General features: G+C 37.2%; 2 protein-coding genes across 3 annotated transcripts; both read left to right on the top strand.

The window, feature by feature from the left end:
- Window positions 1-789: 789 nt before the first annotated feature.
- Window positions 790-22,143, top strand: LOC131167933 (E3 ubiquitin-protein ligase RGLG2-like). Of its 2 annotated transcripts, none has more exons than XM_058127014.1 (12): window positions 790-1,172; window positions 1,909-2,199; window positions 2,846-2,930; window positions 3,005-3,145; window positions 3,247-3,360; window positions 3,492-3,589; window positions 6,749-6,828; window positions 6,924-7,029; window positions 7,406-7,533; window positions 7,687-7,888; window positions 21,448-21,504; window positions 21,616-22,143. In XM_058127014.1, the coding sequence occupies exons 2-12, from the start codon at window positions 1,936-1,938 to the stop codon at window positions 21,694-21,696; spliced, it is 1,356 nt and encodes a 451-aa protein (XP_057982997.1). In that variant the 5' UTR covers window positions 790-1,172; window positions 1,909-1,935; the 3' UTR covers window positions 21,697-22,143. The 2 variants fall into 2 exon arrangements, with proteins under 2 accessions (XP_057982997.1, XP_057982996.1); XM_058127013.1 differs by having other exon boundaries at window positions 1,871-2,199.
- Window positions 22,144-23,397: 1,254 nt separating this feature from the next.
- On the top strand, window positions 23,398-24,305 carry LOC131167934 (uncharacterized). Its single transcript, XM_058127015.1, has one exon. It carries the CDS (start codon window positions 23,685-23,687, stop codon window positions 24,084-24,086), a length of 402 nt encoding a protein of 133 aa, XP_057982998.1. The 5' UTR covers window positions 23,398-23,684; the 3' UTR covers window positions 24,087-24,305.
- Window positions 24,306-26,556: the final 2,251 nt, after the last annotated feature.

Here is a 26,556-nt window from a genome sequence, read left to right as displayed (position 1 = left end):
AATAGCTAATGAAATAAGTGACAATAATTTACATTTTTCATAGATATTAATTTAATAATGGTAGTTTAACTTTGATTTTTAGTATATTTATTTTCATTGAAAAGAGAAGAATGAGTTCGTAATATAAAAATTTGATTACTTGAAAAAATATGTTCTCATAAAAATTAAAATTATAAACACTTTATTAAACTTCTTACATGAGTACGTTACAAATAGAAACAATGACTAATGAATGTATTCAAATTTTGCCACAGGTGTCCATCCTAATCTAATTTCATATTAATTAAAAGATTTACCTTCTTAAAATTATTATTTTATTTCATTACTTACATTTCTATCTTATTTTATTAAAAATAAATATTATCCCGAGTCAAACGGCACCAAAAATACTAATAAAATCTTATTATTTGCTCATTTATTACTTAATAAATTTCTACAAAAAAATTAAACACTACAATATATAATAACACAAATAAATTCCCAAAATCTCCTTAGAATTTGAAACTTCCCACCAGTTTCTACTTCTTTTTACCTACCACTAAAATAATATTAATTCAATTTAAAACCCTAAAATCAACAATCCCATCCCTAATCCTTAGTGCTTTATTTATTCCCAATAAATAAATAACAGTATATATATATATATATATATATATATATATATATACTATTATAAAGCAGGTTTCTTCATTTGATGTTATCTTTCGAAAATGCCAAATTTATTTAATTATTTCATAATATTATTCTAATTATGTCAAATTTATTGCTATAACTACTCATAATTTTTTTAAAAAGTATTTATAATTATTATTTTTATTATATAACAATTCTAACCATTAAAACACAAAACCTATGAATTAACGTCAACATGTGTGCCCCAGCTAGTTAATAAATAAATAAACAAATAAAAGAAACGAGTGGTGAAAAATAAAACCCTAATTATTAAATGGATCGGACGAAACGACGAAACTTCCTTATGCGAACCAAAAGAGGATAAGCAATAATTATCGGAAAAAACCGGAGCACTTTCTGAATTATTCAGTTTATTTTCTATGCATTTTCAGGGCCCGATCGGGGAGAATCTGATCCACCATTGAAGCTCTGCGGAGAGCACAGAGTAGAAACGCAGGAACTGAGGATCATGCTGCAGAGATTCCGTTCTTCGAATCGAGGTACTTCTCACTGTGAAGGTCTGTTCATGGATTTCGAAGTAGGAAATCGGAAGGATGTCATGCGAGTTTCTGAATAAATAAAAGATTTTTGGGGTAAATTTTGGAGGATAATGCGGCTAAATCTCCGCTCCTGGTTTTGCGGATTCTCAAACTGGGTTTAAGGCGGGGACGAGATTGTTTTTGTTTGATTTTTTAACTCCGAATTTTTCTTTATTTCTTCCGTGCGGAGATATTAATTTGAGGATTAATTACATTTTTTTTTTTCGAATTAAATATGAAAATTTTTTGAAATGGCGTGTGTTGATCGCTTCTTGTGCCATTTGGCATGGGTCACATTTGTACACATTGGGGAGGCGTGTGCATGTAGAGTTGTTGCGGTGTGCCTATTATTAGTATAGGAGAAATTGAGAAGAAACCTTACCCGTGAAGGTCTCCATAGACCCTGCGTCAGTAGCGCTGTAACGTGGGCAAGTCTTAACTAGCCGCCTTCTTGGTCGCCATTTTAGGCTGAGAAAAGTATAAAAAGATAAAAGTGTCTGTTCCTGGAACTTTCGTTCCTGATTGTTCAATCTGTGTAATTTATTGGCATGGCGGGGTTTTAAATTTTAGTTTTCGTGGTGTTGATTTGTGGGTCTTAAATTTTTGGTGTGTTGATTTCTGGGTATTCAGTTGATTGATTTGTGTATTGTGTTGTGAAGGAGAGTATTTGGATCTGGTGAAAATTGGCGAATTGCAGGAATTAAAGCAGTAAATAACAGAGTGGATGGGGGGCAAGAGTTCAAGGGATGAGAGTTGGAGGCAGACATCTCGTTCAAGTAGTTCTTCGTCCTGGGATCATTATGGGTATCCTCAACCTCAATCGACATATCCTCAAGAAAGTCAGAATTATGTGACACAACAATCTTATGTTCCGCAACAGCCTTACTATGCGCCTTCTCAAAGTTTTGGTGGTCAGTCCAGTGAACCGCAAAGGAGGCTTGATAGGAGGTATTCAAGGATTGCTGATAATTACAATTCCTTAGAGCAGGTACGATTAATTGCAATACTTCTTAATTATAGATGTCATCCAGGGTTTACCCTAAGTAAGAAACTACATGGAAGAACATATATATATATGCCCTTTTTGATGTTGAGTTTGTTCTTGTTTTGCAACACCAATATTTCAAGATAGTGGCACGACGTACCAGTACATATTATAATTATTTTATTATGTATGATAATTGAAAACCTTAGGAGTAAGGACCTGGCTAAATTCTAATTGGTAATGTGCTGCCTTCATTTTGATAAATCAACCTTGCTTTTTTGGCATTAAATAGTGCTTCCAGCAGCATGATGTTTGCAAGGTGAAATTTGGTTTGGAGAATATGCACAGCTGGATTCATGGTAATTTTTTGAAAGCCTATCATGTGATATGCATGATCGATAAACCTGCTGTACTGAAAACACATCTAATCAAATCCAGAGATGTGTCTAGGTAACCAACGTCATAGTATATATCTTATTTACTGCTGTCTATTCAAGACAGTATGACAACTACGTCTATTTGCATATTCTTGTGTGAAATTTTTTGAAAAAATGACTTAAAAAATATGCTTTTTCAAAGACGTTAGGCTCTGAGCAAACCTGTTAAGCCATAATAAATAAGGTGAAGAAAAGTGTTACATTTTTTGCAGGTAACAGAGGCTCTTGCGCATGCTGGCCTTGAATCATCCAACCTTATTGTTGGTATTGACTTCACAAAGAGCAATGAATGGACAGGTTAGGCTTTACTTGAATGCTTAGCATATGTTGTGAGTGATAGCAATATTGAATTTTTTTTTTTTTATTAATAGGTGCAAAGTCATTCAATAGAAAAAGCTTGCATCACCTTGGAGATTGTTTGAATCCCTATGAACAAGCAATATCTATTATTGGGAAAACTTTAGCAGTTTTTGACGAGGATAACTTAATTCCCTGTTATGGATTTGGAGATGGTACTTTTTTCTTTCTTTTTCTTCATAATTTTCCTTTAATGCACGTGAATATATTCATTTGAAATGTCGAAATGGTGAGCATTTCCTCTATATGTTGGCAGCATCGACGCATGATCAAGACGTATTCAGTTTCCATCCAGATGATACATTTTGTAATGGATTTGAGGAAGTTTTGAGTCGCTATAGGGAAATTGTCCCTCATCTACGACTTGCAGGTTTTATTTTTATTCACTCAATTTCTTGTTTCTATCTTTAAAGTGGTCTTTAAGTTAAGTGTTCAACTAATTGGTTTTTTAATAGCTAATGGCTAACGGCCATATAATGTTTATATGTTGTGTTGTGTCAGGACCTACATCATTTGCCCCTGTCATCGAAATGGCCATGACTATTGTTGAGCAGAGTGGTGGCCAGTATCATGTTTTAGTGATCATCGCAGACGGACAGGTATTTTTACATCTTTAAGAAAGTAGAGAGGCTGACACACCTTCCTATAAGAAATGAAAAAAGAATAGAACCAACTAGAGTAGCTTACTCATTCAACTAGTTGTTATCAAACTAAAAGTTGAGACTCATTAAAGAACCAAAAGATGTGCCTGACAACTGATGAAATGCTGTGGGTTTCCTGTGATATGAGAGTCAGTTGGGTCTATAATCCCATTTTTTACCCCCAAGCTTCTTTAGTTAATCTATACAAGATGAATCCCATACTCAGGTTGTGCAAATGTGGTTGTTTGATTAGTTAATTTGCATGTGCACACTGGTGATTATTTTGCACTAATAATGGGATGTTACCTACAACTTGTAAGATTCTAGAAAATTAGCCTATTTTCAGTTGTTCTGCTGGGTGAATAACTGTTATGATACTGATTTGTGGACTTGTGGGCCAATTTTCATACTTGAATGTTGTTTATATTTAACCCTTTTGGATGGAGACAATTATAAGTCAAGTGGCTGTAGAAGCTGGACCTTTTATGTGAAATATAAATGCATTACTTGGAACTTAGTCTCTTATTCATGGGTGTGAGAGGCAAAGGATAGGCAAGTGGTATATTTTGTTGCCTAAAATGATCAGGTTTCTTTGGCAAGGCAACTTTTATGGCCAAATTTGACATTAAAATATTATTAATGTCCTTGTTTTTCAAGACTAGTAGATTACTGTATGTGTCTTTGCATTTAAAATATGTCATATGAAATATATCAATGATTATGGCCATATGTTTCTGAAACCAAGGAAAATCTGATATGAAACATTGAGCTCCACAAAGACAAGGCTAAGAAAAAGAAAATGACGAATTCGTAATATGCCTAACTAAATATGCAGGAACAATTTAGTGCCTTCTGACCGTTTCAATGCTAATATGTGTTCTTAATAACTACAATTTCTATTCCATTGTATTAAACATATATTTTGTTCTACAATGATTAGATTAACAGGTGTGGTTTACTTGGGTGTGAGAAGTATATTGTTTTAGCATGGCACAAGGATTGATGGTTTACTTAGATTAATATCTCCTGCATATATCTTTTATTTAAGGCTATAATAGCGTACCTAGGGAAGTTCTTCGGTGAGTTTTAGAAAAGGAGTATGCAATGGATATATTGAGGTCATTAAGGATATGTATGATAGAGTAACAACTAGCGTTCTTGTAGGAGGAGAGTCTAGAGAATTTCCAATCCCGATAAGTGTATATCAAGGTTCAATTTTGAGCCCTTGTCTTTTTTGCTTTAGTGATTGATGAACTAATTAGAAATATCCAAAACGAGATCCCTTGGTACATGTTGTTTGCAAATGATATTGTCTTGATTGATGAAAGTAAGAGAGGAGTGGAATCTAAATTAGAACCTAGGAGAACCATTTTAGAGTCTAAAATTTTTAGAATAAGTAGAAATAAGACAGAATATATGAAATATAATTTTAGTAACGAGAGGAGTATTGGAGATAAGATAAAACTTGATAATCAAGATATTAATAGCACTAGTAATTTTCGTTATTGTGGATCTTTTATGCAAGCAGAAGGAGATATTGAAGATGATGTGATACATAGAGTTATGGTAGGATGGGTGAAATGGAAGAGTATGTCAAGCTTGTTGAGTGACTGTAGAATACCCTTAAAATTAACAGGAAAGTTCTATAAGACAGCTATAATGCCAGCCATGCTTTATGGATCAGAGTTGGGCAACTAAGAAACATGTACAAAAAGTAAAAGTTACAGAAATGCGAATGTTAAGATAGATGAATGTTTTAACACTGAAAGATAAATTAAGGAATGGACATGTACACGATAAACTAGGCAAAGCACCCGTTGAATACAGGATAGAGGCGGGGCGGCTTAGATGGTTTGGACATTTTAAACATAGGGAAATAGTGCACTAGTGAGGAGGACTGAGTTAGTTATTATTTTTGGAACTAAAAGGGGTAGGGATGAACCTAAAATAACTTGAAATGAGATAGTGAGGAAAGACTTAATAGCTCTTAAGCTAGCCGAGGAAAATGTCCTTGATTGGGATTGGCAGAAACGGATTCATGTAGCCAACTCCACCTAGTGGACTTCAGGTTTGTTGTTGTTGTGGGTTTTACCAATTGGAAGGTCAAAACTCTAAACAATTTCAGGTGGAGTTTGTGTGAAAAGTCATAGTAGATACTGCAGGATGATAAAATGGTATCTCTTGCAAGACAAATATGTTGATACTAGGCTATCTTGAGTTGAGGTATTTCTATTATTTTTTACTAGTCATGTGAATGCATGTATTTGTGCCCCACGCTCTCTGAAAATATAAATAGTTGTTAAAGGGCAATTTGATTTGATTAGAAGAGCAGTTATGGGTAGTTACAGGGGTTTGGAAATTCTATTTTTAATTTAAACTTTAAAAGAAATAATTTTAGAGAAAATAAATGGGTGTTAACAGGCATTTTAATTTGGTTATGAAAATAGTCGTGAGTAGTTATAGGGATGTTTTGGATATCTAAAAAACCAGACCAAGTTTGGGGGAATCGCTTTTCTAATATTAGAGGTATGAAATTCTTCAACTTATTATTTTTTATTTATGTTAATACAATGAAAATAAATTTTATGTTACAATTATATTAAAGATGCTATTTTGTAGTGCTGTGACAATGCTAATGTCCGGTTAAAAGCATGGCTATTCCACAGGCTATTCACTGCCTAGGGGTTTGGTGTCTGTGGACACTACACATTCCTAGGTGGCTATCTATTTGCCACTGCTACTCACTTGAATCTAAAGTGGGTGCCCATGGACTTTTTAGGAAAAATGACAGGCTAGGCAGGAGTTAAGTACATTGCAAGTTACTTTACTGCTGAAAATTATAGAAATAATGGTTCTTGACCTCGCTGTTTGATTTCGCACAGTAAATCATGTTTAGATTACTTCAAGACAGAGGGGAAAAATATTGTCAGTCATATTGTTAGGGTGTTTAGGTAGCAATGAAAGCCTTTAATGTTATTGTTTTGTTTATTGTCACATATTGTTCCAGAGTGGACTGCATTTGTCATTGTGATGGTTGGGAATCTGTTGTGAACTTAAGATTTGAGAGTCTTTGAAGTCTCCAAGGTTTTCTTCTCACAAAACTTTGTGTCTATGCAGGTAACTAGAAGTGTTGACACAGAGCGTGGCCGGTTAAGTCCACAGGAGCAAAAGACAGTTGAAGCTATTGTAGAGGCAAGGTGAATATGAGTATTGTGTATCTTGTTTTCTGTCATCAGAATTTCTTCTAGCAATACCTTTTTCTTATACGCTTTTTCCAATTGTTTTGTTGCAGCAAGTTACCCCTGTCTATCATACTAGTTGGGGTTGGAGATGGGCCATGGGACATGATGAGAGAATTCGATGATAATATCCCCACTCGGGCCTTTGACAATTTTCAGGTTAGAGCCAGTTAATTGTGGAGGTCTTTTGATATTAATCATTTACTTGTTGTGGGCATGCAGTCTGTGCATGCTCCATGGCTTTCTCTAAAATTTATATTTATTTGAGAAAATACTTGTAGAGAGAATGAATAAGAGTTGAAGGGTATTTAAATTTAATTTGAAGAACAGTTAATGTTTAATTATAAGGGCATTCTGGGTTGTTATGGGTGATTTGGGACAATTATGTGTAGTTCTGATGGTATTTTGGGTAGTTTAAAATTCAGGCTGAGAAAGTGGAATCTCATTGCTAATAGTAGAGATTATCTGTAGTATGTTGTGTTTAGCATATTATTGTTGGCAAGCCCTAAGTCAAGTTTAACTTCTCTTTCTGTAGTTTGTGAATTTTACGGAGATTATGTCAAAGAATGTAAGCCAAAGCCGAAGAGAGACGGAATTTGCTCTTGCAGCCTTGATGGAAATCCCTTCTCAGTATAAGGCAACAATAGAACTTAATATATTGGGGTAATAAATGATTTTTTCTTTTTTCCTTTTCTTTTAAAGGTTTTTGTTTACATTGTTTCTTTTTTCCTTTTCTTTAAAGGTTTTTGTTTACCTCTAATTATTTACTTACACATTTCTTATTGTCTATTCGTGGTCTACTTGTTGCTTGAGCAGTAATCGGAAAGGGGGTGTTCCTGAGAGGATTTCCCTTCCCCCACCTATGTACAATGAGGCTTCTTTAAGAAGCAAAAAATCTTTCATCGGCTCAAAACCTTATAACTCGACCAGTTTCCAGAAGAGTGCCCCACCATACTATGGTGATAGCTCAGCTGTTGGGACAGCTCCACCTGCCACAAGTTCCGCTTTTGATAACCAGGTATTTTGGCTTTTTGAGAAAATATCTTATGTTTTTATTACTACTAGCTGCTGCGCATTAATCATCTTTATAATTTAATGAGTTGACCTTGTCATTAATTTTTTATTCTATATTTTGAGTAATTGTGCTTTAGCCTCACTTTTTGTATGATCAGTTGTTTGAGTTATTTTATCAGCTTAGGCAGGCATCTATACCAGCATTGTGCTTCACTGCATGATGGACCTTGGATATGTCCAGTTGGTTAAGTTTTTGTGAATTGTTGTAGTTGGGCTGTTGCACCTGAGCAAGTACTTAGGTGCTTTGTTTTTAGACTCTTGGAGCGCATTTGTTTTACAAATGATGAAAGTTGTGAGGCCTTTGGTATAGCTATCATATATCTCTATTATTAATTAAGGGAAGAGGAGGCAGTTATCAATCTGCCATTTTCCACCTTTGTGTCCTTTTTCTTCTATGGATTTGAATTTAAAATAAAATTTTCAACTAATGTGTAAACTAGTGACTTTATATTTGATATTTTTCACATAATTTTATCCATAGCTTTTAAAAAAACTGCCCTCAACTCTTAGTTATCTTAAGTGCTGCAACTTTTGAAGAACTATTCCAAACTACCAAAAATTGTAGCACTCTCTTTGCACTTGCCTGCGGCTAGTTCTAAAAATAAAAACCAGACCAAAACTAAAAGCTGGCTTGGGTTTATCTAGACACATGCTTCGTGAACTGGTTTCATGCATGTTTGTTGCCAGGGCAACAAGATCAAGTTAGTAGGAATTAAAACATTTCTTTTTTTTCTTTTTCCTATTATCATCGATCATACTATACCTTTTTAGCATTCTGTATGAAAGGCTTTTAGCACTCGCTTCACGCTTGCTTGCAGCTAGTTCTAAAATAAAAACCGGAAACCATGAAGTTGAAAACAGAAACTAAAAATTGAAAACTGACAAAATTTCACATGCCTGCAGCTAGTTATAAAAATATAAACCAAACTGAAAAATGGGACTAAACTGAAAATCAGCAACATTGTACAGTTGACAACAAAAATTAGAAATGAAGGTCAATATACAGCCCTTACTATTATCATAGATTAAAAATGTCAGTGCATAATGCCCATTATGGCTGTTGCATAAAAGTGTCGATGGATTCCGTGACCATTAGATATTTTGAAATTTCTCCAATTCATGATCGTAACGACCATTGCAAGGCATTACAGGCCGTTACTGTGTCAGACTGTCTGTGAATGTCTACAACAGATTTTTAAGTCCTTTTTTTCTGTGAATGTCTAAAACAGATTTTTAAGTCCTTTTTTCTCCATTTTCCCTTTCTTGAAGCTTAGAAACTAAATTTTAAGTTGATTTATTTTAGTTAGTAATTTTTTTAATAAAAAATCATTTTTGGATTTATCTGCGTTGACATTTAGTATGCAGTTTTTTTTTTTTTATTAACTGCATTCAAATAAACCTAATTTTTTTATCACATCAAATTACATATTTTCATATTCTTAGTTTAATATTTTTTTGGTGTTTTTCTTACACCTAATTTGGAGACGTGTGTACTCTACTGCTATGCGTTTTTTATTCTTGTTTAACATATGAACATTCTATATTTTATTTTTTGGATGACAAAACTTCCATCAAAGTTAGGCAAGACAAAATATGGAATTTTATATTTATATTATGCTTTCTTAAGTTAAACTTCACTTATAACCAATAAAGTAGTGAAAAAGTAGCAAATGCATGCTTCTTCTCACCAATAGCAACTAAAGCAACCAAGATGACATCCAATACTTTGTATATGTGATATTTTTAACTTGATGAAGATGTACTAGAAAAACATTTGAAGCATTAATATATAAAATTTGGGATCAAAACTGGTGAATTTTTAAATTGAAGAAGATTTACTATAAAAACATTTAAAGCATTAATGTATAAGATTTGGGATCAAAACTGGTGAATTTACATGTTTTCTTAAATTGATTAAAATTTATAAAAAAAACATTTAAAGCATTAGTATATAGGATTTGGGATTGAAATATGTGAATCTCATGTTTTTAACAAGTTTGCTAATGCAAAAAATGAATTCAGGGACGTGATGCCTGTTATGCATTACAAAATGTTTGTGATGGCTGCAACCATTAATGTCATGTGGACTGCTACTGTTATTTAAAACCATTATTTAGTTTTCAAAACCCATAGCAACAGGAAAAAAATCATAAAAACTGGAAATCAATGACCATCAGTCCTCGGTTTTAAGACTGAAGATGGTGGTTACCAGAGCATGCAGCCCCTGTAATCAATCATAATGGTGCAGGAAAGAGGTTGGATTCTGGGTTTGATCCCTTCGTGACGTAGATGGTTTCCATTGTTTGCATAAGATCCCCTAAAGCTTTGATTCGACAAGAATTCTCGTGTGTATTTGATATGAAAAATAAAAAATAAATTTAAATAAAATAACAATGATTGGAATAAAGAAAACCTTCTGGTGGATTCTGGCAGCACTGAAATTAATGTCAGAGCAATGGCCATCTGCAACCCTTCCTATCCACCAATCATAATTCATCATTCAGAAAATGAAACCTTTCCCAGCCTCTGTCGTCAAAATCACTTAGGGGAGACCTGTTCCTTTTGCATTTATGATTGCTCTGTTGCCAAAGAAGAACAGAAGTGCAATCCATTTTTACACTGCAGTTTTTCCCGAAGGGGCCTTATGAATTTCTTGAGGACTACCCAGATTTCCAGTAGGTATTGATATTGGGTCTATTCCACTAGGATGCATTCGTTTTGCAGGTTAGTGGTTGCTAGACTTGGCTAATTTCGTCATAGCCCATGTTCTTTGCAGATCCCATGAAAACTTCTTTCAAGGAATGTTCCTAGTCATGAAATTACTGCTTGGATCTTAGAACTTTCATGCTGATGCCCACGATTTTGACAGCTTAGCATACTGCTGGTACAAAACCAAATTGGGAAAAAAAAAAAAATTCATCTGATACTTGTATCTTGTCCCATTCAAAATGACTGACAAAATGTTAGCTGGTTCGGGTGTTCTGAGTTGGCTCATTACTTTGTCACGGTCCAACTATTTTTACACCCTTGTGAAGGGCCGTGCGGCGCTAGCTAAAGCACTCTTGTTTAACTAGCCAGCCCATCGTTTGCCAACATTCATCCACGAAGCACTTTCATTAACATTCATTCAGATAGCAGCGGAAACAGTAATCAATTCATGAAAGCCGTGGTGAGCAAGCAGTAAACATTGAAGCAAACGTAATTCATTATCAAATCCTCCGTTGACATGGTGTACTTAGCGAGGGAGGCAAGTAGGCTAAGCACGTTGACAATTGTTAGTGAGTTTTACAATGACTGATGAACACTCACCCTCCCCTAAAGAGCTTTCTGGGCTATTCTCACTCTGGCTCTAGGAAACATCAAAGTGACTGAGGAGTCATACTGCCTTATTTGGCTTACAATGAAATAAATATTGGAAAATAACCCTACACTAGTATTTACATGATGGAAACCCATCCCAAACACACGAGGCAAGCGGTCACAGGCAAGCATAATGCCCTGAACAAGCTTAGCTCGTGACATTCTCCCCCACTTATGTGGTCGACGCCCTCGTAAACTTTGATGCTAGGTACACTACGACTTTGTCAATGAACGGTTGCATATCTTCTGCAGAAAGCCAACTAATTTCTTCGTCACCAAGGCCTTTCCACTTCACTGAGAATTCCTGCCGCTTCTTCCTTGAGGATGTGAACTCTCTGTCTGCAATGATATCTTCAACTTCACGTCTGTCAGGTTGAACTGTACTCACTTCTGCTTTGGCTGACTGATTTCTGCTCAGATCGTCAGTGTTGGCGTTGTACAGCTTGAGGTAGCTGACGTGAAACACAGGATGCACTTTCATTGAAGTCGGAGCGTCGATTTTGTAGGAGACCTTCCCGACTTTGGCCAAGATGGGGACTGGTCCTTCATATTTGCGAAGTAGTCTCCTATCTCATCCTCGTAGTGACCTGACCTGTTTAGGATTGAGCTTAACAAGCATCAAGTCACCTACGTTGAAATGCTGCGGTCTTCTCTCCTGATTTGTCCACTTCTTCATCCGCTTAGTAGCTTTCTCTAGGTAGGCTCAGGCAATCTCAGCATTCTGTCTCCATTCTTTGGTAAAGACGTACGCCCTGGGACTCTTTCCTCTGTACGGCTCATCCACTGTGTGAGGTAACAGCGGCTGTTGGCCTGTAACAAACTCAAAAGGACTCTTGTTGGTTGTGGAACACTTTTGGGCATTGAAACAGAACTGAGCCACATCAAGTAGTTGCACCCAATTCTTCTGGTTGGCGTTGACAAAGTGGCGCAAGTACTCTTCAAGTAGCCCATTGAATCTCTCCGTCTGTCCATCTGTCTGTGGGTGATAACTCGAAGAGATTTCTAGTTGTGAACCGAGGATTCTGAAAAGTTCTGTCCAGAAGTTGCCGGTGAATCTTGAGTCTCGGTCACTAACAATGTTGTGGGGAACACCCCAATATTTCACAATGTTCTTAAAAAACAACTGTGCTGTCTCTTCTGCCGAACAGTACTTCGGTGCGGTTATGAATGTACCATACTTTGAAAACCTGTCTATAATAACAAGTATAGACCCCACATCTCCTACTATGGGCAGGTTGGTGATGAAGTCCAATGAGACACTTTCCCACGGTTTGGACGGTACTGGTAGGGGCTCCAACAGCCTAGCAATTTTCCTCTGCTCCACCTTGTCTTGTTGGCAAGTGAGACAAGTTCGGGTATAATCAACCACATCATCCTGCATGTGCGGCCAATAGTACCCCCGCTTTAGTAAGGCCAAAGTGCGCTGCCATCTTGGATGTCCGGCCCACATGGTATCATGACATTCCTTCAGCAATGTCTTCCTCAGATCACTTGCTCGTGGCACAAAGAGCCAGTTACCATGGGTCATTAGTAATCCATCTTCCATCCAGAACTGTCGTGCCTTCCCTTCTGTGGTAAGTTTCATTAAGTTCTGCGCAACTGGATCTTTGGCTAAGTTCTCCTTGATGCGCTCCTGCATCGTTGTGGTAACAGTACTTAAAGTCAAATGTGTTATCATTTGTAAGGCAGCCAGTTCGGCCTTTCTACTTGGTGCATCCGCAACTTGGTTCAATTGCCCCGCCTTGTGCTCAAATGAAAAATCAAATTCTGCCAAGAATTCTTGCCATTGGCCTTGCTTGGGTGTCAGCTTTGGCTGTGTGAATAAATGACTGACACCTGAGTTATCTATTTTCACCACAAACCTTGACCCAAGTAAGTAATGCCTCCACACACGGAGACAATGTATCACCGCTAGCATCTCCTTCTCTTAAGCTGTGTACTTCCGCTTTGCTTCACTAAGCTTACGGCTTTCGTTTGCAACAGGGTGCCCCTCCTGTACCAAGACTCCTCCAAGGGCAAAGTCTGATGCATCTGTCTGTACCTCAAAGGGTTTCATGACATCCGGAAGAGCCAGTACCGGATCTCTCATCATGGCATCCTTCAAGTCATCAAAGGCTCCCTTGCACTCCTCTGTCCAGTTCCACCCATGACCCTTCTTTAGTAATTCTTTCATAGGGGCCGTTCTCCGTGAATACCCCTCTACAAACTTTTTTGTAGTAGTTGGCAAGGCCAAGAAAGGAACGCAACTCTTTCACTGTTGTTGGGATCTTCCATTCTTGAATTGCCCTTACCTTCTCCATATCCATTCTGATATGACCTTGTTCAATCACATAACTAAGGAATTTGATGCTCTACTGAGCGAAAGAGCACTTCTCTTTCTTCACATATAGACTGTTCCCCTTCAGCCTATCGAACACCTTTCGCAAATGCTCTTTATGTTCCTCCATAGTGGAACTGTAGACAACAATATCATCCAGGTACACCACGACAAATTTATTAAGGTACTCACGGAAAACCTGGTTCATCAAGGTACAGAATGTTGCAGGCGCATTCGTCAACCCGAATGGCATCACCAAGAATTCATATGCCCCATACCGTGTCACACAAGTAGTCTTCGGCTCATCCCCATCAGCAATTCTCACCTGATAGTAGCCTGACCTCAAGTCAAGTTTAGTGAAGTACTTGGCGCGACTCAACTAATCCAATAAATCAGCAATTAACGGAATAGGATACTTGTTGCGCACTGTCACCTTGTTGAGTGCGCGGTAGTCTACACACATCTGCAGGCTCCCATCATGTTTCTTTTGAAACAGCACCGGTGCTCCAAATGGTGCTTTGGAAGGGCGCACATATCCCGCTTCCTATAATTTATCCAGTTGCTTCCTTAATTCTGCTAACTCTGGAGGCGCCATCTGATATAGCCCTTTTGCAGATGGTTTCACTCCTGGAAATAACTCGATCTCATGCTCCACACCCCGTAGTGGAGGTAATTTGTGAGGCAACTTATCCGGCATCACCTCCTTGTACTCATCCAACACCGCTGGGATGGTTGTAGGCACCAGCTCTTTGCATACTTCTTTATCTACCACCACTGTGGCTAGATATGTCTGCTCTCCCTTCCTCAAACCTTTCTTGAGTTGCATGGTTGAAAGGAACTTCCCATCGTTTCCTTTCATTGCAACAACTTGCACCATGTACCAGTGATCTCCCATCAGATATAGGGAACCAGCCGAAGGCATCAGCACTGCCTTTGTTCCCCTTAGGAACTCCATTCCCAAAATGACTGGAAAGTCATCCAATGGCACTGCTGTGAAATTCACATGACCTTCCCACTGCCCAAGCTTCACAGTAACTTGCTTGGCTACTCCCAGAGTAGGCTGGGCTACAGAATTAACTGCTTTCATGCGTCCTGTATCCTTCTCTAAGGATAAGTTGAGTCTCCAAGCTTCCGGTTCCGAAACAAAGTTATGGGTAGCCCCAGTATCCACCATAGCGCGGGTGCTCTTCTCATTGATTCTTAAGTCCACAAACATTAGCCCTCTAGCTTGTGTAACATTTGGGGCTTTCGCCTACTTTTCCAATGTGCTCACCTGCCGCATTGCACCCATCCTCAGGGTCTCATCTTCTTCCCTATCGTCTTCCAGTGCCTGTTCGGCAATGGAAGCCTGTAAAGCATTCAATGATGCTTTGTGAGGGCACTCAAAAACTCTATGAGGACCTCGACACAAGAAACACTCAAGTTTACCCTTTCCCTTGAGTGTGTTGAACCCTCGAGACGACGAATCTTCCTTTGAGGTTGATGCTTTATAGTCGGCTCCCCCACTCTTGGGTTTGCCTTTCTTGAAAGACTTTCCATTATTTCCCTCTCCGCCAGATCCTTTGGACGAAGTGGTATTCTCTCCAGCGTAGTTAGTCAAGCGTTCTGCAGCAGCTTGTGCGGTAGACAAGTCTTGAACTCTTTGTCTATGAAGTTCAGTCCTTGCCCACGGTTTCATCCCCTCTAGAAAATAGAACAACTTGTCCTTCTCCGACATATCCCGGATATCCAACATCAAAGCAGAAAATTGTTTCACATATTCCCTAATCGACCCAGTATGCTCGAGGTCTCTCAGCTTTTTCCTTGCATTGTACTCAACATTTTCAGGAAAGAATTGGGCCTTGAGCTCTCTCTTCAAGTCTGCCCAACTATCAATTACACAGTTTTCATTTTCAATGTCATTGTACTTAGCACGCCACCACAGTTTGGCGTCACCCACCAAGTACATGGTTGCAGTATCCACTTTCACCTGTTCTGAGGCCATCCTCACAGCGCGAAAATACTGTTCCATATCAAACAAGAAGTTCTCTAACTCCTTAGCATCACGGGCACCCCCATACGTCGTGGGTTCAGGTACCTTGGTCTTACTAACTCCCGGAGTGTTGGAGTTCCCCATAGCAAGAACCATCAGATTCACCTTTGCATCCAGATCAGCCATCTGAGCTTGCAAAGTTTCCACAGTGTTGTGAAAGTCCTCTAACATTTCACTTGTCAAACTTGCTTGATGTTGCTGTGATCCCATCACTTCATCAACAAGTCCCCTCAGTTGGGCCATCTCGTTGGCCATATTGTTGGTTGTCTCTTCAACCTGTGCTTCCAGTGCACTGAGTCTTTCAGCATTGTTTGGTGCCATGGTCAATTACCAAAGCTTCCAAAATCCCACAATGAAGTTAACTGAATTCTCGTAGCAACTGAGCCTTGTCTCTGATACCAAGTGTCACGGTCCGACTATTTTCACACCCTTGTGAAGGGCCGTGCGGCGCTAGCTAAAACACTCTTGTTTAACTAGTCAGCCTATCGTTTACCAACATTCTTCCACGAAGCACTTTCATTAACATTCATTCAGATAGCAGCGTAAACAGTAATCAATTCATGAAAGCCGTGGTAAGCAAGTAGTAAACATTGAAGCAAACGTAATTCATTATCAAATCCTCCGTTGACATGGTGTACTTAGCGAGGGAGGCAAGTAGGCTAAGCACGTTGACAATTGCTAGTGAGTTTTACAATGACTGATGAACACTCACACTCCCCTAAAGAGCTTTTTGGGCTATTCTCACTCTGGCACTAGGAAACATCAAAGTGACCGAGGAGTTATACTGCCTTATTTGGCTTACAATGAAATAAATATTGGAAAATAACCCTACACTAGTATTTAAATGATGAAAACCCATCCCAAACACACGAGGCAAGCGGTCACAGGCAAGCATAATGCCCTGAATAAGCTTAGCTCGTGACACATGTGTAGGTGTCCACTTAGGTGGTAGCCCTACTACTGATCCAATTTAAGGACCTTGTTTTTGAGAGAGTTGCTAGGACGATGGATGGAGTAGAGATTTTATCACTATTGGGGTTATTACTCTTATTCATGCTTGTCTTTCTTTTATCTGCTTGTATTACCTGTCGTTTTTCGGCTTATATGGTTAGGATTCCTGCAATGTAGGTCAAATAGTGCACCGGTGAGGAGTAAGCTAGTTATTATTAGTGGCAGTAGGATGGGGTAGGGATAGACCTAAAATAACTTGGAATGAGATAGTGAATAATGATTTAATAGCTCTTAAGTTGTCAGAAGAAGTTGCCTTTAGTCATGTAAATTGGTGGAAAGGATTCATATAACTGACCCGACCTAGTGGGACTTAAGGCTTGGTTTATTGTTATTGTTGTTATTATGGGTGTACAAAATTTACCGAAAAATCGAAAACCAGACCGAAACCGAACCGAAAAAACCGAAAACCGAAAACCGAATTAATAAAAAATAATTATATAATTTTATATTATAGATGCTGCCTGTTGGTGTTGCAGTGTTGGATCGCCAGTCGCCGGCAAGAAACCACCTCCGAATCCACCTCTGGTCGGTCTGGATGGCAGAGATTTCTGGGACGAAGTCCATGGCCCCATGTGGCGCTCGTGCTCCTCTTCTTGGAGCTTGAGAGAGATGCCTCGGACACGAAGGATAGAACACAGAACCCTTCTGCCTTCTAGATCCGTTTCATGAGGTAGGTGGAGAACAGGAGAAGCCGGCGATCTTGTGCAATGCACACCAAGACGGTGAAGAAATCTTCTTGGTGTGCAATGCACACCCCCATCTCTGTTTGTGTGTGTGTGTTTGCGAGAGAGAGAGAGAGGCCACCGGCGAACTGCAAAGAGGGCAAGCAGATTTGCGAAGGCACATGCAGCTGCAGGAACCACATGCTAGCCAATAGCCATCCCACATCGTTTGGAAATGGGAAGTGAACTAGGATCCCACCTTATATATTTTATATGGATCCTTCTTTTAGCATGTCTCATGGTTTGGGCTTTGCAATTAAAGCCTTGGCCCAGGAGTTCTGTAATGCCGTAATGGGCTGTGGCTCCTAGGCCCAAGTATTAGTATTCTTTTTTGATAGTTCAAAATTCGGTAAAACCGAAAATAACCGAACCGAACCGAACCGCAAAGTTCACGGTTTGGTTTGTTCATAAACCGACGGTATACGGTTCGGTTTCGGTTCAGTCATTTTGAAAACCGAGGAGTTCGGTTCGGTTGGCGGTTTTGGCAAAAACAGAACCAAACCGAACCGTGTACCCCCCTAGTTGTTATTGTTATTATATTACCTGTCCCTTTTCAAAATTTGTGTTAAAGTGGCTCAAAGATTAGAGAAATTGATGCAGGTTTTTGTTGATTCGGAGCAGGTGAGTGTGATAGAGATCATCTTGAAGGCTGGGTGACTATTGAGTAGGCCAAAAGGAGGGAGGTTTGGGTCTAGGTAATTTGGTGTCCAGAAAACAATTCCTTTATGTGGAAAAGGTTGTTGTGCTTTCTTTAGAATCTACTGTCTTTTGCATAGGGTAATCCATTGTGAATTTGGACTTCTTCAAAATGGGTGGGATGCTAAAGTTGGGGTTAATATTACTTATTCAAGTCCTTGGGACTTTTTTCTTATATTTACTGCTCCCCCCCCACCTCCTCTCCAAAATTTTGGGTATGCTGTTGGTAATTGGGAGAGAATTTGCATCTAGGAAGATCATTAGATTGGAGAGGATCCGTTATCATGTATCATCCTCCCTTTCATTGATCTTATTTTCAGTGGTATCCCTATTTCTGCTTTCTTCCTCTCACAAGAGAGTGGGAATTCTAGGACTTTTCATTTTGTGGGGAGCCTTTATGAGAGAGAGACCAACAAGCTTGCCCCTTTGATCAATGTCATTCTTTTTGGTTCCAGCTGGGGAGTGCCAAAGGGTTCAGGGTTTAGACTCTTGTGGTGATTTTTCTTGTAGATCTTTCCTTTTTCAGTTGATCTTGTTCCTAATGCTACTTTTTAGCCCCATACTCTTAAGATTTGGAAAGCTAAAGTTCCTTAAGCAAAGTTGTCAATTCAAGATTTGAATCGTGAATTGAAATTCTGATTTTTGGGAATTGTGAATTGAGAATCAAATCGAATTGTAAGATTCAATAAAAATTTAGAAAATCAATTCTAAATGACATGCATATATTGATATATAAACAACAAGCAAAATAGTACAATACATTTCATGTGTATGTTTTCCTAAACAAATAAAAAGGAAATGAGTCAACCAAATATTAATTAAAAAAATGAGCATTATGCTGTTTAAGGGAAGGAATTGAGGAAAAATATTTAAAAAAACTGAACTTTTGGTGTTTGTCAACAATTAAAAAAACATTTCATGCATATTCTTTCTTGAATTAAATAGAAAAAAATAATTAACTTCAAAAATGATAATAATTGAACAATATACTAAAAATAAAAAAGAAAAACTTTTGAATCTTAAGAACATAACAAGTTGTGAGTGTTTTAAACAAGTTGGGCTAGGTCAGGATATGATAGGTCTAGAATCATGTGAATTGATTTGCTAGATTCACGGGGTGAATCAATAGATTCAGCAGCAATTCAGTTGATTTTAGATTTGCTAGTAAGGTTCGAATCGAATTGGTGTGGAATTGATACGAATCATATGAATCAAATTGTGAATCGTAAGATTCTAACATCTATGCTTATAAGATTAAGGCCTTCATGCGGGCAATGATCTTGGAAAAATAGAATACAAATGACTTGCTTAGAAAATGACGACCCAACAAGTCTTTATCAAATGATGTGTGCATTCTTTGTTCCAAGAGTTGAGAGACTTGTTCAATTGTGTTCTTACATTGTCATTTCTCTTGACTCTCTGGGGCAAGTTACTTGGTATTTTTGGAGAGTTGGGTGTGCCCTTCCTCTTTGGTGGCGTTTTCTGCTTTGATGTTCAGGGATTTGGGAAGGGAGTCGGGGTGCCCTTCCTCTTTGGAGGTGTTTTCTGCTATGATGTTTAGTGGTTTTGGGAAGGGGAAGGAGAGGAAGGCTTTGTCGCATTGTTTTCGTTATGGCTATCCTTTGGTGTATATGGATGGGGAGAAGTGCTAGAATTTCAAAGTATGGATACCTTTTTTTTTTTAACTGGCTTCAGAATGTAGTGGTGTTCCTTGTGGGTTTTGGCAAATGTTTCTGTTGGCATTTATTTTTCACAGATTTACAGTGGGATTGGGTTGCTATGCTCCACTAGAGCTGATTTGTCATTATTTAATTTTTTTGTGTTTTTTTTGTCTTCTTTTTCTTTTGATTTGGGTGGATATCTTATACTCCTTGCTTTCTTTCTTTCTTCCTGTTGTACTCTTTCTCGCTGTCTAAATTCTCTATTAAATTTCTCTGTTTATAAAAAAAAAATAAATAAATAAATAAAGACATGAGACAATACAGTCTAGCACAATCCTGCAAAACAGCATCCTGCGGATGTTTGTTGTCATCAGGGAAATCATGGTCTGTGGTTATACCCTTCTTTGCAGTAGTGGTTTGGAGGAGGGTAAGAAAAGAAAGTAAAGGAGCTTTTGGCTGAGAGGCTGAGTAAGGGGCAATTTGTGGTTGAAACAGATAAAACCACTTGTGGTTTCCCAAAGTTGCGGGACTTTGCTGCAATTTGTTTTCTGTTGGACACTGGGAACGTAACAAACAATTTGTCCCCAGTATTCTTAAAATGGTGAGACAACTGAAATGAAAAATGAGAAACCAAATGAGTTTTTTATTCTTTTTTTGGTTTTTTTTTTTGGGGAATTATTTATGCTTAAATAAGTTATGAAGCTTGCTGCTTGTAAGTTTATATCACCAAATTAAGTATTATTGATAGGATAGATAATAGTAATTAAGCAACAATACAGAAAGGAATTGATTCAAGTTATATTAGAAATTGATGAGCTGTGGGTCATGCAGTTTGAAATTCTGATGGTGTGAGTCAACAATTAGTAGTTGGCTTCATCGATGTGTCAAAAAAATACTGATCCTTTATTTTTATGTTTAATTTCTTCTGTTCTTTTATTATATAGTAAGTATGGAACTCTTGTTTTGTGCTCAATATGGCTGGAGAGAGAGAAGAGAGGGGCCGGGGGTGGTGTGGGATGTGCACGCTTGGAAGTCCAATTAAAAAGATTAGAACTAGGTTCTATTTTCTTAGATTTTAACTTCAATCTAACTGTTTTAAATGCAAATAAGAAAGGAAGGAAGATGGCATCAATCCAATGTAATCACACTGTAGCAGAAGGAAATATTATTTAGATCTAGTTTATTCTGTTTCTTTTGTGGATTTATATGGCCTCTTGAATTTTAATGGCTCCATTGCTTCATCCATGGGATTTTGAGTGAAAATTTATTGTCTGGATTGGTTAAGAAAAATGGAAGATTTACTCATTTACAACATTTGATACTATGGGACCATTTTTAGCTTTTTCTTGAATTGCTTCTTGAATGATGATATGATGATATAGAGGATTTTGCAGTTAATGATGAGTTGGCTGACTAATTTCAATGGGATGACTACATGCTTAAGTTTCTCTAAATCCAACTATGTCGTAGAGTAGGTAGTGCTGCCTTACCATGTCATTTTTACCTTACTGGTGACTTACACACTGTTTCACTAACATTAGAAATTTACATTATAATCATGGTTGGGCATTAGATTGCATTCACAGGCATTTCTGTATACTTGTTTATACCTTGATGCCTTTATAACCTGTCTTTTAAGCAAAAAATTTATATGTATATTGGGTAAAATTTTGTTAATATTTTTATTTTTGTGGTCTTGGACAGCTTTGTCCTATTTGCCTTAGTACTTCGAAGGACATGGCTTTTGGTTGCGGGCATCAGGTAAATCTGTGTTTCTGTGTTCCCCCTACAACCACCCCCACCCCACAAATAAAAAGATGCCTGGAGTGAGGGAATGCTGACATTTTAGAACTTCTTGATTTTTTCTGGCAGACGTGTTGCAACTGTGGACAAGATCTTCAATCGTGCCCAATATGTCGAAGCCCAATTCATACCAGAATAAAGCTGTATTAAGCAGAATGTTTCCTCCTGCTCGTTGGTTGGCCAAAATTCTTTGTAATTTATTGTTCAGATTGTGAAATGGTTGATTAGGTTTTAGCTAGACTCGATCTTGTCTGCCATTGATCCGAGGAAATACTATTTGATTTCATTTTGTACATACATCATTTTGATTTGTTTCCGTTTTGCTCATTTAAAGCTGTTTGTCCCAACATTTGCCCATGTCAAGAGCCTGCAAGATTCACATTGGATGTTTTGCTGATTGCTTTGCCCTTGTGCGGATATATTTAAAGGGCTTGCGATTTGCTAGTGCTTCAAATCAGGTCTACTTGGTGAGATCAATCAATTGTTTCTGGCAGTTTGCTTTGTGTTTCAAACTGTGTTAGTGTTCTTAGAGCGAGCTGTTTACATATGTTCTCTCCTTTTTCCCATTGTTATATATAAATTTGCTTATAAACTCAATTCTAGCTGGTGTGTGTGTGTGTGTGTATTTGGTATTGATTCAATTTGACTGGACTCTCATGGCAGCTATAACCCCCTTGGGCACAATTAACCAGCAGAGCTGTTCATTTTTTTTTACACCTTATGATATCATGGGAGACTGAAGCTGTGAAGGATAACTCAGTAATTAAATTTGACTTGAATTTTTTTTTTTATTATTAGTTTTGAGTTTTACAGTATCATTTGTGAGCTCAGCTGAGTTATTGTCATGATATTAGTTTTATATTGTGTAATTCCAATGTTATAACCTAAATTTTATTAGGTTGAGTTCGAGTTTAGAAACTCAGTCTAGCTAGTTGAGTACTTGATGAGTTGAAACTGAGTTTTGAGTTTCACATTTAGGTGTTACTATACCAAATACATGCCCTCTTGCACTAACTTGCATGAATGGTTGGGCCGTGTATTGAAGTCCTATTCTTATGCATGTTCCGTGGGTAAATGATTAATGCTAAACAACTTATGTGCCTGTGGTCCGTGACAATGGATTGTGGTTGGGCTACTAATGAATACGATAGTACGAACACGAGCTGTGGCTCATTTGGCTCATTTTTTTGGTCGGGTTTGATTCTCTCTGCGAAGTTTCAGGGTTTGGAAGGGTTTTTTGGGTTTATCATTGGGTAAAAATAGAAAGTATGTCTGTATTATTTAAAAAAAAGTAGAATTAACACAATAGCAAGGTAAATTTTGACACAATCCATTTTTCTTTGAAGAGAAAATATTAGAAAAAAAAAAAAAATTTGATGACTACAGAAGCTCATTGTTTCACTTCAAAAGATGTAGCTCATTGAATATTTTTGCTTGAAGTAGGACCTACGAAATTGTTCCTGGGGCAGTCAGTCAAAAAGGTTATGTTTTATTTTCTTTTTAATAGGTTCTTAAATTCGGTTCGTTTTGTTTGGTAGTTCATATCCAAGAGCTTTTTAATTTTTTGGAAAAATTCCTACCAAATACTTCAATATTAGTTTTCATATTTTCTGTTGAAAAAGCTTAAGCAATTTTATTTCAAAGGTTTAGAAAAATAATTTTTGGCAGGCACATCAAAATTAGATAAAAATTTTGTGGCACAGGACAATTGTGGATTACTCTTCCAACCTCATTTTTTCTTCTAGAAATTTTTGAATGACCAAATTTCAAGTGCCCTAGAAAATAACAATAATAAAAAATATTAACATCACACTCATCACAAGGGAGTGTAGGCTGTCCAAATCTATCGACCAGCAAGCTGGTGGATGGATGCCTAACGAAAGCCACTCATGTGCTAAAGCTCAGGATTAAGGACACCCAGAAGAAAGGCCATGAATAAATAAGGGTACCCTTTGCATTAAAGTTCTATCTAGCATTAATGGCACCGCACCAGCTTCTGCAAACCAATCCTCCCCCTTCAACTCCTCCCACACATTAAAAGCTTTTAACAGTACCCCAATTCCCTCAACAAAGAAAGAGACAATCCTTCTTTTTTCCCTACAGGCTGCAGGTTCATCTGAATTCCCTTCATCATCACTATGCCTGCCCCTGAGACTATAACACCCAAATTTTCTTACCAGAGACTCCGAAACCAAGGTGGGTCTGAAGATGAGGAAGAAAGGTATGAGAGAGTGGTGATAAGGAGAGCAAGAAGCAGGTCAAGGGTCAGAGTAAGAGTGCCCATTGGAAAGAGGCTCAAGGTCAAAATCCCAAGCTTGAGAAGATTCTTAAGGAGAAAAGCTAGGCTGGTCTTGATTTCATGGGCAAAGGTTGTGCAGAGGCTGAAGAAAAGCCAGTCCCATCTGGGTGATCTCTTTGCTGGTAACTATCTGTTCATGCAGGTCTCTCCCACCCCTTTGAAGTTTGTTGAGAAGTCTTATGTAGGTCATGGTGCCCTTCAGGGATTGCCCTCAAGGTTTTCCCTTGGGAAGCTCGCTTAGTTGGTTTGCGTGGATGGTGTTTGTCTACGCTTGTGTAATGAAGTGCGAGTTCTAGGGTTAATTTATGTATACGTAAATTCATCCAAAGATACGAAGCTGCTTTTGTATTTTTGAACTTCTTGTTGGATCTGCAAGTTAGGCTAGTCTCCCTTAACTTCTCAAAATGTTTTTAATGTTTATTCTCCAAAAGTTTAAATTACTCTGTTTTTGGAAGTACTACCCATTTGGTTCAAATGAGAGACTTATATATTTGCAAAACAAGAACAGCAAAGCTAAGAATTTTAACAAGAAAACCATGATCTGCTTGTTATTTTACCTGTTGTAGAGTAAATTCCTTGCATGAATAAAGATGGCTGCAGGCTTCAGAGGTTCTCATGTTCTTGAGCAGTGCCTTCTCATGTTCTTGAGCAGTGCCTTAATGATCACTTACTAACTCAGCTAACCTGCATGAAAAATTTTAAAGAAGAGCACGCTTATAATTGTTCAAGGCTTTTGGTTGCAGAGAAAGAAACAGTTCAATAATTTCTAAGATATCATTAAACCTACATGAGATTTGTGGCAGGCCTGATGGAGTTAATTCCATTCTCAGAAGAATGGGGCTAATTGGAGGCTGGGTTTTGCAGTGATGCTGCTATGAGACTCAAATTTATCACACAGGTATTCGGCTTTATGGCATAATTACTGTTGGATTTGGTTGGAGGAAAAGAAAAATAAAAAGAAAGGAGGTAAGAAAAAGAAGCAAAGATGGGAAAAAGGAAGGAAACAAAAATATAAAAGGGATTAATTATTACTCAATCAAATAAGCAAGTCTCCTTTCTGCTATTTTCTTTTCATTTTTTTTTAGATAGATTCTTCTTGTAGTGAATGAAACAGCTCATTTTCGTACTTCTTTTTCTTTCTTAGACGTTTTCTTTTTTCTTTCTTCCACTTTTTTTCCTACCCATTAAATGTGGTGTTAATGAATATTGCTATATATTTTTTTATTTTCTTATTCTTTTCAAGTGTACAATTAAAAGTATGTGTTACCTATTTATATCGATGGTTTGAGAACATAATTAAGATTAGGATGTAAGTAAAGTGTCATTTTAGTATTTGGATCCAATAAAGTAAATCCAACCCACACTAATGCATGGGTTTGGCTTGTGAAAGTGCTAATACCATATTTCACAATTAAAAAATTTCAAATCATATATGAAGAATATAACCATTCTTCCTTCCTCCTAATCCTAGTGGTTAAATCCCCAATAAAAAATTATTATTTTATCATTACTGCTATTTCTTTTTCTTTTTCTTTTTCTCACTTAGCTAAAGCAATACATAGAATAAGGGTAACATTACAAAACAAAATAAATATTGTAGAGTTGGTATAGCGAATTTATTGATTTTTGTTTGATCGTGGTACCTTTATTATTCTTTTGCCTTATGAAGATATACAACAACAACAATAATAACAAAAACAAGTCTTAAGTCCCATTAAGTGTGGTCGGATATATGAATTATTTTTCACCAATTTATACGATTATTGATAATTTCTTTTAACAAATTTAGGGCTATTAAATCTTTACTATCTCATTCCAAGTTATTTTAGGTCTACTCCTACCCCTTCTACCATCCCTCAGTAACTAACACACTCTTTCTCGCCGACGCACTATATGACCAATGTTGCAAGTGTTCAAACTATTTGAATCGTCCCTCTTTTGTCTTATCTTTTATAGGAGTTACACCTAACTTACCGCAAATATGTTCATTTCTTAATTTATCTTTCAATGTTATACCACTCATCCATCTAAGCATTCTCATTTTGGTAATTTTTACTTTTTAGATATTCTGTTTTTTCGTCACTTAACATTCTAATCCATATATATAACATAATTGGTCTTATAGTCATCCTATAAACCTTCCCTTTTAATTTTAAGGGTATTTCACAAAGCACACTTAAAGTACTTCTCCATTTTACCCAACCTGCTTTAACTCTATGCATTATATCATCTTTAATTTTTTTCGTCAGCTTACATAACAGATCCAAGTTATCGAAATTTATAAGTGTTATTTATTTTTTCATCATCAAGTTTAATTTTGTCTCCAATATTCCTCCTACCATTATTGAAATTACATTTCATTTATTCTATTTTATTTTTACTTATCCTAAAGTCTCTAGATTCCAAACCTTCTCTATATAATTCTAACTTAGTCTTTACTCCACCCCTAGTTTCATTAATCAATACAATATCATCTACAAACAAAATACACCATTAAACCTCATTTTGAATGCTCTAAGTCAATTTGGCTATCACTAAAGCAAAAAAGATAAAGCCTCAAAGCAGATCATTGATGTATACCTATGGTGATTGGAAATTCTCTAATCTCTCTATTTATAGTCCTTACACTAGTCATTACTTCATCGTACATATCCTTAGTGACATCAGTATACCTACAACATACACACTTTTTTTTTTCCTTCTAAAATCTA

The sequence above is a fragment of the Malania oleifera genome, chromosome 11 (assembly GCF_029873635.1).
Source record: "Malania oleifera isolate guangnan ecotype guangnan chromosome 11, ASM2987363v1, whole genome shotgun sequence".
NCBI lineage: Eukaryota > Viridiplantae > Streptophyta > Magnoliopsida > Santalales > Ximeniaceae > Malania > Malania oleifera.
This window is presented reverse-complemented; position numbering and strand designations above follow the sequence as displayed.